At 41.8% G+C, this 16626-nt stretch overlaps 1 protein-coding gene across 5 annotated transcripts in view; it reads right to left on the bottom strand.

Annotated features, from left to right (window-relative positions):
* Positions 1–2812: 2812 nt before the first annotated feature.
* The window catches only part of Sorcs1 (sortilin related VPS10 domain containing receptor 1), a 501662-nt gene continuing 487848 nt past the window's right edge, over positions 2813–16626 (bottom strand). Inside the window, exons 25-27 of one of the 5 annotated variants that reach the window (XM_021205280.2) lie at positions 8190–8295; positions 7896–8056; positions 2813–6492 (exon numbers count right to left, since the gene is read on the bottom strand). In XM_021205280.2, coding sequence (XP_021060939.1) covers positions 6485–6492; positions 7896–8056; positions 8190–8295 — 275 coding nt within the window. In that variant the 3' untranslated portion in view covers positions 2813–6484. Of the gene's footprint in view, positions 6493–7310; positions 8057–8189; positions 8296–16626 lie in introns of those variants that run through there. The other 4 variants (XM_021205273.2, XM_029537410.1, XM_021205286.1 and 1 more) reach the window with 4 other exon arrangements.

Genomic DNA, 16626 nt, shown 5'->3' on the forward strand with positions numbered 1-16626 from the left:
AAAAGAAGAAAGAAGAAAGAAAAAGAAAAATAATCTGTCCTACTGTTTCATGGGGTTAGTACCTGTTAATTAGAGTTTGTTCTTGCTATATTTTCCACTTTTTTTGAACTCACATGCTTCTTAATAAAACCAACTGTTTTTTTTTTTTTCCTCTATGGAATCCATTCAGGGAACTCTTGAGCACACGAAGTCAATTTTCCCATGCAATGGACTGTTTCTATATTTTAAATTTCGAATTGTTTTTTTCTGGGTGGTCCTAAGATTAACTTTGGAAACTGGGACAATGCACTTTTCATCCCAATGGATGATCTGGTATTCATCCTTTTAGCTCCAAGAGAAGCGTTTCTGGGACTTACAGACATTTTTGCTTCTGAAGCAAGCTCACCTCCCCCTTCTTTCTGCCTCTGTCACTCTGATGCCTATTATGTTTTATTTTTATATGTCAGTGTCTTTAAACAATCTTATATGTAAAATAGCAATATATGTGATAGTGACACATAATTTCTTTACTATCCCCATTAGCATGTATTCTCTATGGAGGCAGTTCTACAATATCTGTCTTATTGGCAGCTGTGGTATCCCTGTCTAAAGCCATGTCTGCACATATATATATATATATATATATATATATATATATATATATATATATATTGTGTGTGTGTGTGTGTGTGCACATGTCTGCGCACATACACACAAAATTGCATGCATACTTGTGAAGATGTGGAGCTCAGAGCACTATTCTGAGGAGTCAGTTCACTTCTGCCACCTTGTGGGATCAGTGGATTGAACTCAGGTCATGGCCAAGCAATGCAACACATACGCATCTACCCTCTAAAGTTACCATGCCAGTTTCAAATAGGAATTTTTCAAACACTCATTTCTATTATTTCCTTAGAAAGAAGCAAACAAATTACTGAACGTTCAGCAACCAAATTTAGGGCTTTGGGTTTTATTCCACTTTCTAGCTAGCTTCTTGTCTTCCTCTTTTCTAAACAGCAATTATTTTGCTTAAATTAATGTCTAAGAATAGCTCGTTGAACACAGCAGCTTGAGAGCTAGCCCAGAAGAAGGGCAGGGAGGTGTTGATTCCTGACAAACAGCAATTGGACACGTAATTAGAGGTGCTGGCTGGGTCAGCCTTGCCCTGTGAAGCCACCTCGGAGATCAGTGCTAAATAAAATGGACTTACTTATAATGCTAAGCTCAAAATTAAGGGTTGAGTTTCATCCAACATTTATCTAGTGCCCCCTAATGGCAATGTCCAGTGCTAGATGCTGGAGGAATGTAAAGAATAAGCTGAAATAGAGGTCTTTGCTTAAATGTGCACAGTGGGATGGAAGGTATAACAGGATCTGTCTACACAAGCATGATATCCACGGCCTAGATATGTTAGCACGGCAGACAAGCCAGAGAAGGGCAAGGGCACTGAATCTGTGTTGGGGCCAGGGGAGGTTTCTCCACTTAATGTAGGCTGAGCTTAGCAGGGGTGTTGTACCACTTACTGGTCTGTTCTTTCAAGCTCATTTCTTATGCTCCCCTTTTCTAATCCCTGCCTCATCAATGCCATCTCAAGGGCTCTAGTGCCCATAAGGAGAAGAGTGAGGAAAAGGGCCATTTCTTCCAGTCTCCTCTGCTTGGGCAGCCTCAGAGGCCTTAGGTTTTGCTTCTTCCATGACTCAAACCTAAGTGCTGTGAATTCAGCATCAATCCAGTTGTCCTGGCCCAAGGATTCTGGTGATGCCTGTGTCCCTCCAGCTTTGGAAAATTCCGGGCTTCCTCTGGAGGTTTTTCTGCTCTTTGCTGCCTTATTCCCTCTTCCGTTACTCAAGCAACAAATCCCCCGTGATAATCACTTCCGTGTAAATACCTAGAGACATTTTCTGCTTTTTGACTTCACTCTGACTGACATGAGAGACAGACCATCCCTAAGGAGACAGAACAACACAGTTTCTGGCCTGTAAAGGAAAGAGGAGGCAGAGTCCTTAATTTAAGAGGTTAAAGGCAGGCTAAAAATAGCCAAGGTTCCCATGCATTCTGAAACTGGGCTAATTAGCACCGCCATTCTAACCCTGCTAGAAGGCAAAGGATGGTTTAGTGTTTGCAGACCAAATATAAGGAACAACACATATCCAATGAGATTTCAATTATGTAGGCAAGCCAAGTGCCTGGACATGTTTTGATCTAGTCCGAGTTTCTTTCTTCCATGAATTTCCAACCAACTATTAACCCTTTGGGGAATCACTTGCCCACTGAGAATGACAAAGCTGGAAGAGGTAAGTTTCCTCTTTTATATGGAGGAAGCCACTGCAGCTTGTGGATGATGAGGTAATTAGCCCAAGGTCACACATCTGGCACTGCCAGATGTGGAAGCCCCTTCTCCAGTTCCAAATGCAAAGCCCTTCCCATCCTACCGTAGGAGCCCTTAGCATGCCCCAGGTTCTGTCCTTTGGTAACTCCAAAGTTTTGAATTGCTTTGTTCCTTATTAATAGTGTAAAAATTCAAACTAATAGCAGCAATCCCCTGTGATTAATCACTTCCATGTAAATTACTTGTCACTCATTCCAAAGTAACCATTTTGGCATGAGTTTTAAGTGCAACACTGTTCTTTCATAACGGGACAGACATCATACAGTTAACTGGAATGTAAATAGAACTCAGGGAGTAGAGGAGTTTGTGAGTGAAATACAAGAGAGTAGAGAGTTAAATGTATTCTCACACAATTAGCATTTATGAAATCTTGTAACTATATCTCTTTTTTTCAAAAAATCTAGACCATGTTTTGGAATTAAATAAACACATTGAGGCCAAGACTTTAGAGACATTATCTGTTTAATAAATATGATTGTAAAAGCAATAAACAAGAGCAATTATACATTACACTACATAGTATTTAACAAAAAAATACATCAAAAAAGTCATTTTAAAATTAGAAGTAGTTCCAATACTATAAGAAAACTTTCAGTTTTTTTTTTTTTTTAAATTGGCTTCCTATAAAAATAAGTTGGCAAATGAGGGGTTTCAATGCTCAGTTGGAATCCTGGAAAACACAGAACAGCTGCCAAGCACCCCACTGCTTTCAAAGTTGCTGTTTGGAACTTCTGAAAAAAAAAAAAAAAAAAAGCAAAGCAAACCTCTGCAATTTGGACAGTGAATCCAATTAGAATAAGGCAAGGGGGAGACATTGGTGGGAAGTTCAGGGCAGAGCCTGCACAGTTTGCCCTCCGGGCTTTTAAAAAAGGTTGCAGTATCCAATTTGTAGCTTGCCCTGACTCTTACCTTCTGCGGATTCCTTCCTAACATTCCTTTGGCCTTCAGTCCACCAAACTCCTCATTGTGTTTGCACCTGCTATTAGTGAGAGATAGGCACTTGGTTCCATCCCACTTGTAGGTTCCAAATGTCTCTTTCTTGTTGAGATTTGGCTGCAAGGCCTGGTATGGTGGTTCTCAAACTTGAACAGATATCACCATCACCTGTATAGCTTGGTGAAATGGTTGGTTGGAACAACCATGACTCATAAACAAAAATAACATTATTGATTCCCCTAGAATTTCCAAAACAGCAGGGTCTGTTTTAGCCTGGTTTGAATCTGCATTTCAAGCAAGTGTGGGTGACGCTGATAGTCTTGTCCTAGGCATCACACTTTGAGATCCATTAGCAAAGGTTATAGGAACTTGATGGTCCTCGCTAAGAAGTACCTTGCCTTACCAACCATCTATATCTACAGGTGAGAGGGAGCCTTGAGCAGAGGCACAAGAGGACCCCGGATGCTGAATGTATAACTGACAATACTGGGTATTGTCTAGGATGCCAGGAATCTCATGCCCATCTCTATTTTACATGAAGACTTACAACCCCCTTTTCCCTGTGTCTCTTCATTCACTCATTGTCCTTTTATTGACAAATACATTTTCACAATATTATTCTAGGCAAGGCACTGTGCTAGATCAAGAATGTTGTTCATTTGTTTATAATGATTTTTTAATTAGAATTAATTGAACTGCAACACTGAGGATTCCCTGTGCTGATTTGAGTGGACCTATTTTGGTTTCTAAATACTTTGTCTTCCAGACTGAATATGGAAGACTCCAACTGAAGAGAATAATCAATGAAGATGTTTCCTATGAGATAGGAAGCCTGGCAGGTTGAGAATTGATTATGTCCCCAGGCAAAATTGACCATATAAATTCACACAGGACACCCTCTGCCATAAAGCTTTCTGCTTGATTAACTCTGACCCCAGCTTTTTTACTCTCCCCTTGCCAGGCATACAAAGCAAGGTCATCTGATCACTGAATCAGTCATTCCCGGGCAGGGTTCATACTGATCATTGGGATACACCAAGGTCCTTGACAATACCCTGTTGTTGGCTTTGGGACACAGCCAAGAGGGAGGATAGGTTCTGGAAGTGGTTGACCAGAATAGTTTTCATCCCTACTTGAGATTGGGCTTTTTCTAGTATAGAGAAGTGAAGGGACCTCAGTCATTAGAAGAACTTCAGCAGGAGCCCTGCTCCTTTCTGTGGGCCTCTTGCATGATTCCTCTAGGGAAACTTGTTTTCTTTTGCTTTGCAGCCCTGACGGTTGTGAGCCTTACTTTGCTGTAAGTAAGTACACCTTTCCATTCATACTGACTTTTTCTTTGTCAGTACCATGACAATTGAAGATCAGAGCGCATACATGGAGTCATCTTTAACTATCATCTTAAATGGTCAAATTCTCATTCAAATATATGAGAAGACCAATTTTTATAGGTTTTTCAATAGTCTTACATATTAAGTCCGTTAACCTGTTTCTCCTTGTGGTTAAAAATCAGTTTTATCTTACAAACATGGTTATTCTAGAGTGGAAATATCAGATAATAGCAACTATCACAGAAGATATTACCTTCTACTATAGTCACACTTTCCAAACGATTCTCAAGAGAATCTTCTAGAATTGGACCACAAAAGATTGTTGTTAATGCACAAACCAGCATTGTTCATCTCTATGCTTTTCTTTTCCAAAGCACATGTCCAGGTTTGGATTACTATGGATGTATAAACTCTTTTACACACAGTATATGTTTCCAGGTAAGAAAACCAGAGGTATTTGGCAAAGAAAGGTTTGTGGGGAGGGGATAGAGGGGAAATGTAACTGAAGCCAGCTGGGCAGAGCACAGGGAAGCTGGCATGCTTGAGAGTGTACAAAACTGACAGAGCTAAAGACTTGCTTGTGAAAGAAGGAGGCGGGGCTGTGTAGGCTGGTCCAGTTTTAGGAAATGTAAGGTCTAATATCCAAAAATTTAGCAACACATTTGAGCAGAAAAAGAGAGAGGCATCAAAAGCTAAAGGAGATCAGGGAAGAGAAAAACCTGAAAGATGTCCAGAGAACATGTTCACACATGGATGACCATCCAAATGGGAAGATAGGGTACCAAGTAAGTACTGGGGAAAAAAAATTCCCACTTGTTTTTGTCTTTGTTTTTACATTCCTTGGGGGTAGGAGTAGGGGAAGCTGCAAGGAGAAAAGTTGACCAGGAAACAAAGGTCTATTTCTGATACACTTTGCTTCCCAGGCTCCCTTCTGTTCCTATGGAACCTGCAGACATGGATTTGCATCTGTAACTAGCATCTTTGTCCCTGCAGCCACAGAGAATGGAAAAAAGGCAGCCTATGGTCAGTGCTGACCAAAGGCGCCACTAACACTAACTCAGGGAGGAAAGGTGACGCTAAGGAGCACAGAGAATCAGCTCAGGGTTTCAGAGTCCTGTGCATGTCTTTGTGTTTAGGAAGAGGCTGGGGATGGCTAATCCACCATCAGCCCCTAGGGCTAAAATAGCTGTTAAGTCTAAAGCCAAGAATATTTCCAAAAATACATGCAGATTCCCTTGGCCTCTATATGTTATGAATTCTCTAGAAACATGACTGGTCAGAAAAAGAGAAGAGAGAGGGAGGGGAGTGTTTTCCATTAAAATCGAGCACCTGTACACTGCCCCTCCAGATGTGTTCTCAAGGTATTGTCCGCATGCACAGGTTTAAAGCTAAAAACCCTTGTTGTCTGTGTCTGAAGAATTTAAAAGTCCCGATGCAGTGAGTGTTTACTTGTTATTTTGGATTTTGATTGTTTTTATTTTTATTTGTTTGTTTGTTTTGTCTGTTTTACTGGCGTCCTCCATTCAAACATTTACATAGGTAGGGATTTCTTTTGTGCTTTGATTCTCAGCAACTATGGAAATACTTCCTGGCAAAATAGGAAACAGAACAACAGAAGCAGAAAACAAAAAACATAAAGTTAGTGGTCATGAAGGATGGTGCACTTGACAAGAGCGAAATTCTTTTCTGATCAGCAGGTCTCCTGTAGCCTTTGGGGGTTTTCCTTAAATTGCAAACTGTGCCCCAGCAGATCCCCGCTTTGGCGATGAAGGTGGAGTGGCTGGTCTTGGTCTTTGCAATCGGAGAGATGAGTCACCAGGTTGAGCAGAAGGGGAAGGAGGGGAGGGTAAAGCTACTCTCCTAAGAGAAAACGTGTAACACTTACTCATTTAATGACACTGGAAAGGGAACTGTGTCAGAGACTGCAATGCGCTGCGAAATGTTCAGAGCAAAGGAGGAATTGCTACTTTAATAAACAGCCACAGTGATTCACACCACATAGAAACAGAGACAGAGAACCAAAGGACCCCCTGAATAAGGCAACATATGAGGTGCTTTAGAAGGGAACAGACAGAGTGCATGGTGCTGCTCTGGACAGGAAAGCAGAAAAGCTTCTATACATTTTAACCCTAAGCTATTGTGTCTTTTTATCACCCTGTCTCCACCAAATGGAAGAAAATGAACTGTGAAAATTGGACACCAGATGTGGCTGCAGTTGTTATTATTATCTCTGGCTAGTGCTACCCATTGCATTTAAACTTCCTCTAATACAGCCACAGACCTTTCTCAGGTCCACTTAAAGAGAGAATTCACTTTTCATTTGCAAACATTTTTTCCTAAGTAACAGATTAAAAATCTTCACTATGAAGGCCTTCTGGCATCGTGGCATTAGCGGGAAGCATGGAGTATCATATAATTTCTCCATCTCGGTCAGCCACAGCCAGAAGGGCCGTAGGAGGGAGACGAACCTGCAGTGGTGGCTCCATGAGTCTAAGTTGTCAAAAACTTCCGTAATTATTGTAAGATTTAGCCATTGAGCTTCAGGCTTACTCCAGCTAGGTATCGGACTCTTCTGCTTCGATTGCAGGTAAAACAAAGCTGCATTGACATCTGATATCAAAACTTCTTTTCAAAACAGAGTATAGTATCTGTCTTCCCCTCCATAGTCTACTTCTCCAACTGGGCTCACAGGATCCCCAAATCCTGTGTATTCTGCAAACAGCCTGCTTTTCCTTGACCACATTTCCAGGGGGATAGTTTCAAGACAGCCACTGGACTAATACAAAACAAAACAAAAAAACCAGACACCCATCCCTACAGTTGAGTGAGCCAATCTCCTTATGGCTGGCTCTTCTGGTATTCTGAAGCAACTTAGTCTCAGAATTGCCCATAGTAGGGACGTGTATGTTTTGTGCAAGTCAATCCACACCCTGTTTGCTGTCTGTCTTTCTGTCCACCTCCCCTAGACTCTGAAGCTTTTCCCTTTTAAATAGCATTTAGGGAAAAAGACTATGCTTGTAGCTCATATACCTCAGAAGCTTAGTGTTTAAGAAAGAGATTAATTTTGAAAAGGGTGGAGGGAGGTTGGGAATTTAAGAAGAGAAAGAATAAAGCTATAAAGGAGCAAGAAAGGGGCATCTTAGCTTTTCCTCTCAAGGATGTTAGAACAGTAAAAAGTCGTTTTGTAAAGCCAGAAAGGGGTTAGAGGGCAGGTTAGTTGACTACACAGCCTGGGTAGCTGATGGCCACCGGGCATCATTTACCTAGGAGCTGGGATTCCACCTTCTCATCTACAAGCTGGCCAGGCCTCCTGAGGTCAGGGTGAGGGACATTGGGCCTGCTTTCAGTGTGGCTGACTGGATTGATCAGCTCTTGTTCTTTCTCATTTTGCATCTGGGCATAAACATTAATCCCCGGAATCTTCCTAAAAACGTTAACAGAGAACATCACTGCCCTGTACCAGAGGCGAGATTCACTGTGATTTATGGCTTCTGAACCTGGCGGAAAGAGGAGGGAGGTGGGGGTGTGGGGTAGGAGGCGGAAGAAGAAACACACACCTTTTAAACTTGTAGATGACGAATACGGCCAGCCCAACAAACACCACTGAGAGCAACATCAGCATGGCAGATCCGCTGTGGGTAGGAGTGAGGTCCACCAGTGGAGCTGGGGATAAACAAAGCACACGCATTAGCAGAGACTTGAGAGGGTCATAAGGTTCACACTCAAGCTTGGAAAAGTCCAGGAAACCACATGGGATATATAGGTATGATACATGATCCACAGCTAAGCATGCATATGAGTGTGCCCAAGTCCTTAGAATGCCCTAGCTGGTTTGTCCAAGCACTACAATAGAATAGGGGGAAACAGAAGAGTCCCTAAATCCATTTATCCCATTGCTCACTGTAAAGATTTGGGCTGGTTGTGTCACCTTAATGTGTCATACGTGGCTAAAGAGAAGTAGTGCACACTTCATTGGGTGGCTGTGTTATATTTACTTATCAGTCTCTACCAATATTTCCTTTAATTATAGTGTTGCTGTTATCATCATTGTTAAATAATCAATCATATTACTGATGGGCTTACATCTTGTTGAAAAGCCACTTTAGGCTGAAACTATCGAACATATAACCTACTCCATAGAGCTCGGTGAAACCCACATAGATGTGATCAGTACCCTTACTTGGCCTTATACCTGGTTAGTCAAATCATCTTAACAACTTTATTTTATAATAAAACAGTCAATGTTTTATGTAATTTACTGAGTACTAAACTAAAACAGAGCAGCAGAATGGCTCTATCACACCGTTGTGAGGTAGAAACACGATACATTTAAATAGTCTAAGTCAAGGATGATCTGCATTGTTATTATTATTATTATCATCATTATTATACGATGCTTTGTATGTAAACTTTTCTCACCAAGCACAGAAAGCAGTCAAACCATAAATAAGAAATGTGTGTCTGTGTCTGTGTGTGTGTGTGTGTCTGTCTGTCTGTCTGTTCATATAAAGTATAAATTAGCTCAATCTCTTCCTTGGTAGTTGCAAGATGAAAAATTGAAAAGCCAGGAAATGTTTATATGTTTCTGGTGTGTTTTTGCACCCAGGAAGTTGATGATCAAGTGACTGCTTTCAAATGTCAGTACCCTGATGCTGGGGTAGAGGCGTTCCATGCAATGGGCTCTCAAATTTCTAAAATTCATCGCACCTCACCCTAGGAAGTCTAGCTCCTTCCTTGCACAGACTTTCTCACAGACAAAGCTCAAATCTCTGTATGCATGAGACGTCCCTCTTTGAGTTTTCTTTACCTTGCAGTTCTAGGAAACATCTCTCCCCAACTCCTCAGGGTCAAAACTCTTGCACTTATAATGATTGTTTGCAATTAATTTTTACCATATCAAGAACTGACATTCAGCAAATGTGATATAGTTCAAACCAGAAAACAATCCACCTGCACCTTATGGAAGCATGGACAGTGTGACCTTTACCTTCCAGCAATTTAAGCAAAGCCCGATACCCAGAAACGCAAGTGACCTTTAAGCACCCTTTCTATGACTTTTCCCTGTTGAAAGCCAAGAGGGTGATGCTCTGGTCATCCAAGCAGAAAAGTTCAAGAGTAAATGACTACAATATTAATGGTCTCAGACAAGACCTGTGGTTGCATCTGCTCTGTCTGCTGTTTGAAATCTTATATTTCAGCTAATACCAGAAAATGTAGTTCATATGACCATAAAGTCAGTGCAAAGTAAAAAATCTAAAAAGTCGAAGCCTCTTTTTCAGGAAATAGGCTTAATTTATTCAGGAGGATCAGCTGTTAGCAGGCACTGGGTATAAGGAACTCTCTTGTTTTCTCTCCACTGTAAGCCTAGACACTTTGTGCAGTTAGAGCATGTCCTGGCACAAGAGATGATGGAGGAGCCTCATTGCAGTGGAGTACCCGATGATGGAGGAGCCTCATTGCTGTGGAGCACCCACAGTTATGGTGCTTTGCATTATAATAATAATAAAAAAATGAAGTTCTTGGTATCATCAGCAAAGCCCAGAAACACACCTGAGTGTGTGCTGCTATCAGTGGAACACCACGGGAGAAAGGGGCACTGTGCATTGTTACAAATATTGTCTTGATTATTTTTAATAGATGGAAGACAGGGGCTGTTAACCATATGACACAAACAAAAGCACCTATGTTCCTGAGCTGAAGGCTACCTAGCCTACAGAAAGAACTTCAACTAGTTAATGGACAGGACCAAACACACCCAAATAACCAAAATGTCCCATCTTGTGTAAAGGACCAAGAAATTAAAACGAACATTTCTCGGGAAGGGGGGTTGGTGGTAAGGATAAACTGACAGCATAGGAAGAAAATTCACTGGTGAGATGAGTTTAAATATTTGGCTTTAAAAGGTGCCATTAGGATCCTAGTTCATATACTTTTAAATTTTGATCAGACACACATGTATATGTGAGGAGATGGGTCATGGATAGAGAGACAAACACACACTCACAGAGAGCAGAGGGAGAGAGACAGAGAGAGACAGAGACAGAGAGACAGATAAAGACAGACAGACAGACAGACAGACAGAAGATAGATGATAGAAGATAGAACAAATGTCTCCTCAGGACCAATCTTGTCATTTTTGTACATGCATACAATTCCAAGCTCAACCACTTCATTGTTTGGAAATAACTCTGCCTCCCCACCCTGTCATTCTTTGTTATCTTGATATCAGATGAAAGGGATAAGAATATAATGCAAAGGGCCAGGCATGGTGGTGCATGCCTCTAATCCCAGCACTCGGGAGGCAGAGGCAGGTGAATTTCTGAGTTCGAGGCCAGCCTGGTCTACAAAGTGAGTGCCAGGACAGCCAGGGCTACACAGAGAAACCCTGTCTCGAACACCCCCCCGCCCCCAGAAAAAAGAATATAATGCAAAAGTAACCTAAAGTAAACCATTAATTTGTAAATGAACAAATTGTGATCCAAAGGGGTCTTGAAGGTTGAGGACTGTCAGAGGCATGAATGAAGTTAAATTCTGCAAGCCAAACAGAAGGCCCTGTAGCACAAGCAGAACATGAGAGGTGCAGCCAAGGAAACCACAGAGCGTATTTGAACGGGTAACAATTGGCAGGTTTTGTTGTCAAGGTTTTTATTTTTTTCTGTTGAGACAGAGTCTACATAGCCCTGGATGTCATGAAATTTACTATGCAGAAGACCAGGTCTCGAACTCACAGAGATCTGCCTGCCTCTACTTACCTCCTGAGTGCAAGGATTAAAGGTATACACCACTAAGCTTGCTGTAAATTTGAAATACATGGAAGATAATATGAGGAAGTTACCTTAACCCTGTTCTTACTCACATGAAGGGACACACACACCACGTAAGTGTGCATACACAGACACCTTACATGAAAGGAAACACACACGCACATGTATGTGTATACACAGACACACCTGGACACCGGTTCCCTTAGCTTCTCTTCCACCTCCACTGCTTTCCTTCCACCTCTCATTGCTTTTCCCGCTTCTGGCTGAATTTTCCAGTCTTACACCATTCACACCCAGATCCCCATTCTTAGAGAAGCAGCAGTAATATTGTTGAATAGTTGTCACATTCTTTGGAGATTGTTAGTTTCTGTAGTTTGGGTTCTAGGATGTGCTATCCATTCTACCTGCCAGTGTGCATCTATCAGTCACTTTGGGGAGGCAGGGAAGCAGTCCCTCAGGCAGTCAGGGGAACAGCACACAGCCAACAGCAGCGGGCAGACTGAGTGCCACCGCCCTAGGTGTTCCTTGTTTCACTTCTGCTTGCTGATCTGTGCCTGTGCATAAAGCTGTCTATTGCTATTCATACAGAGGGGTCTGCATATCTTAATTTCCCCAATATTTAGGTGTGTTTGTATGCTTTGCTGAGGAATGGAAACTGGTGATAAATGGATTTGGGCTTGTTGTGTGGAATTAGCATAAATTAATTCCTTTCCAGTTTCAGCTTCAACAAGGTAGATGTGAGGGAGGAAAACTGAGAGAAGGGTTTTGTCATTATAGATGCACAGTGTATAACACAGATACAAGCACCACCCCAGGTGACTGGACACCCGACACTTCTGCTCACACACCATTGCTAAACGCCTGTGAGGGACTTGGTGATGCTTTGAATTACTGTATTCTATTCACCAGAACCTGAGTTGATTATAGTAATAGAATGTTACCACGTCCATAAAAGTGATTGACATACAGGAAATGCCAATGTCATAGCCATAGATCTGTAAATGAGAGCAAAATCAAAACTGCATACTTGGGCTTAGGTTTGGGGCTAACTCAGTTGAGGGAAGCTTGGATTCCTCATCTGAAAAAGACAAGTGCAAAATAACCTGCGCTTCAGTACAGTTGTGAAAAGTCAAGAGATGGGGCTGACTATGAAGAGCAGGGCACAGCAGACATGGTGGATACTTTATGCTGTCATATTAATAATTCCATATGCCTGAAAGTACATTCTTGAGAGGGAGGGAGGGAGGGAGGGAGGGAGGGAGAGAGAGAGAGAGAGAGAGAGAGAGCGCTGAAAGATGAGGAAAGAGTTTCCCAGTGCAGTCAGTTTGGGGAATAGAACCCTTGGTATTTCCCTACCTGGAAATTCTTGGTGTACATAAGTTTATCAAGTCCTGCAGGAGGGAAACATGTTTCTCCATGTCATGACTTTTCACACACTCAATCAACCATGATCTTTTTTTAAGTGCAGGTCTGGTTCAGCAAGGGGCTTGCTTGACATTCTTCTCCTCCAGTGTTACTTTTATTAAGAAATTGCAGCAGCAAGCACACACTACTTTGAATTTTCAGTTCTTTCCTTCCCTGCCTCTGAAGCACACCCAAGACTTTATATATAATACTTGAAATATAAAATTAGTGGGACCAAAATATTTAGAAGAATGGGCTGGGGACATACTATTTACTTTATACATTGCTAGAGTTTCAGGCTGTGGAAGGGTACAAGGCACTGACTGTTAAGGTGGATCTTCACACTTCAATTAACCTTATTTATTTAATCTACCACAGACATGTCCAGATGCTAACCAAATCTACACAACCCCTCAAAGGGATGCCCGGAAGATTGTCTTCCAGATGATTCTAGATCCAGTTGGGTTGACAGTCAGAGGGATTGAGGTGATATGGCAATGTCACAGAAAAGATATTTAGAATAAGAAGTTGACAGAATGGCTTCCATTTGCAGTGCACCCTAGCTGGGATCATGGCTTCCCCTTCAGTGCATACACAATCATAACCATGGGCATCATAAGGCATCCTCCAGCTCTCATAGCTAATTGTGATGCAATGGACTGAGGTTTCCATATACACTACCAAACCCCTGATCACTGAAAGTGGTTGTATCTAACAGAAGAGGGAAAGGAGCCCTTAAACCCGTCCAGCCCAATACTGCCTACTGGCCTCTACCTGGGGGCTTCCCCTGGGCATGATCCAGCAAACCAGTGGCTCCAGCAAACCATACTCACTCCATAAAAGTCAGTCCTTTGTGCCCTGTGAGGATTCCTGCACCATGAACAGCCCACCCTATCTGCTGAGTGCTGACATTACTACTGTTCACCACCCTACCTGGTTTAAATAGTGCTGAGTTCAAGTCCAGGGAGTGCCTGTGAATGCCAGGACAGCCTTTGGCGATCTGAAGAGAAATAGCTTACTTAAAAGAACCAACCAAGAATCTATTGCAAGCTAAAATGTCATATATATATATATATATATATATATATATATATATATATATATGCATGTGTATATATATTCATATGCATGATATATGGTATATGTATTATATATATATACATATATATGCATATGAAAGTGCCATAGTCATTTAATCACATTGGAGGGGAAGATATATTTATGTCTCTTGGCATCTGTTATTATTTATCATAGTACCACAGTGATTTAATGACTGTCAAAAACTACTCTGAAACAACCTGGTTGTTTAAAGAGGAAAATATATTTAATTTTAGAAAAAAAAAACAGAAGGGAATAAAAATACTATTATCATGGCTTTACTCATAAATGACTTACTTGTAAATAATAACTGGGCAATCAGAGAGTAAAGAGGCAAATAAATTTATTGACTGTGGAAGAAATTCACTAGTGCTAATTTCATCTCTAAATGGAAAATGTTATTGCAACAATTTATTTCAGTTTACACTTGAGCACTCCACAGCAACTATTTGGCATCTGCATCGATTATGCTGTGGCTTCAATTACACTGTAGTTTCTATAACATCCTGCCTGGGGCTTCTGTTACCTCACATGCAAAGCATCTTTACCAAGATGGAGCTGAAGAAGAGAATTCACATAGTGTCATGATCTAGGCTGAAAGCTATACTTTCTTGCCCACTCTAACCCTTTCCTCCTAACCTAATCAATATTAGTGACCGAACTGGAAATATCATTCCTCTAATGTCTCTGTGATATCTTTTTATTGCACCTGCAAAAGAAGTTAAATCAGTTGGCAGCCGCACAGAGGGCACAGTAACGGTTTATTACAAAGCCCACACATGCCCTGGACAGAGAACGATTTTCTAAATGTAGTTTCTTGTTCAAGGCTACTAATGGAGGACAGGAAGGGATGGGAGCAATATTCTCACACTTTTTTTATTCTTTTATTTAATGCGAGTTTTGAGGCTTTTCCTCTGCCAAACTTCAGCTTTTCATTTTTACATTTTAATCATATGGGCCCCAATCTCTAGGAGACCAGGAACCTACAGGGAAGCTGAGAACAAAACATTGCATTTCTGAAATACAGGTGGAAATGACAAGAGGTGGGTACAGCACTTTCTCCTCATATTAGCATACAAATTGCACGTAGAAGATAGCATTTGCCTAACTCTCATACAGCTCTCAGCCTTTCAATTTGCCCTGCCACTTAGATTCTAGTTCACATTTTAATCATTTGCAATACCTTCTCAGACACACCTCTTGGCTGCCCTTCACCACTTATCTTGATAAGTGGATAAATAGTATATCCCATATTTAGAGGTATATTTTACTTATTATCTACTTCCTCTCACAGTTGTCTGCCCGTTCTATTAGACTGCCTCTACTCATGCAAGAAATTATATTTTAATGTTTATTACTACATTAGTGTCACAAGCCTTTCTTCTCTGTTTTAGTAAATGTCCAGAGCCGTAAATCAGATTTAATGATGGAGGGGAGTGTCTGGTCGCTTCCCTCATTACAGATAGATTTCTGTTTATGAAAGGCTTTCTACATTATTATACAGACTGGTGAGGGAGCTGGGTATATATGTACAATTTGGAAGATATTGATAAAGTAAGATCTAGGTTAGCAGTTGCTTGGATCCTAGGATTCCTCATTCTAGACAATGAGCCCCTCAGATCTCCATTTTTATGATGTTTCAAGGTTTAACTGCAATGCGGCCAGGCTATGGACCAGGGAATCTGCAGCAAAGTTCTCCTATCTTGGCTTGGAGACAGGTTTTCAACCATAAAAGACAGCTTTATGAGACAGGCACTTTAGCAAACCGCATGAAAGAAGGAAGAACAAAGTGTGGATACTTCGATCCTTCTTAGAACAAAGTACCCATGGAAGGAGTTACAGAGACAAAGTGTGCAGCAGAGACTGAAGGAGTGACCATCCAGAGACTGCCCCACCTGCCGTTCCATCCCATATACAGTCACCAAACTCAGACACTATTGTAGATGCCAACAAGTGCTTGCTGACAGGAGCCTGATATAGCTGTCTCCTGTGAGGCCCTGCCAGTGCCTGACAAATACAGAAGTGGATATTCACAGCCTACCATTGGACTGAGCACAGGGTCCCTGTTGCCTCCTCTTTCGACCACAGCAAGGAAGACTCAACCAACCAGTTCTTCTAACAGCAGTTTATTCAGGAACCTTGAACAATCTTCATCATCTCCCTCTTCATCTCCCCCACGCCCCGGGATACAAGCCCTTTTATACTCTTATCCACTCCAATCACGGCAGGCCACGTCACCTCACCAGGCGCATGGCCTCAGCCAACCAGAAGAGCGGGAACATATCACCATCAAATATGGACCTGTTTACCACAAGCTCCATAGCCAACAGGTGCCATCTTTTAAGGTACAGCTTTGGGTAGCCCAGGGGAGGGGCCGTGGCCTCCTACAGGTCCCCAATGAAGGAGTTAGAGAAAGGATGCAAGGAGTTGAAGGGGTTTGCAGCCCCATAGGAGGAATAACAATATGATCTAACCAGTACTCCCAAAACTCTCAGAGACTAAACCACCAACCAAAGAGTACGCATGGTGAGACTCATGTCTCTAGCTGCATATGTAGCAGAGGATGGCCTAGTCCGTCTTCCATGGGAGGAGAGGCACTTGGTCCTGTGAAGGCTCAATGCCCCAGTATAGGGGAATGCCAGGGCCAGGAATCAGGAGTGGGTGGGTTGGTGAGAAGGGGGGAGGGGGGAGGGGAAATCAGGAAAGGGGATAACATTTGAAATGTAAA

Source organism: Mus pahari, chromosome 1 (genome assembly GCF_900095145.1).
Source record: "Mus pahari chromosome 1, PAHARI_EIJ_v1.1, whole genome shotgun sequence".
Classification (NCBI taxonomy): domain Eukaryota; kingdom Metazoa; phylum Chordata; class Mammalia; order Rodentia; family Muridae; genus Mus; species Mus pahari.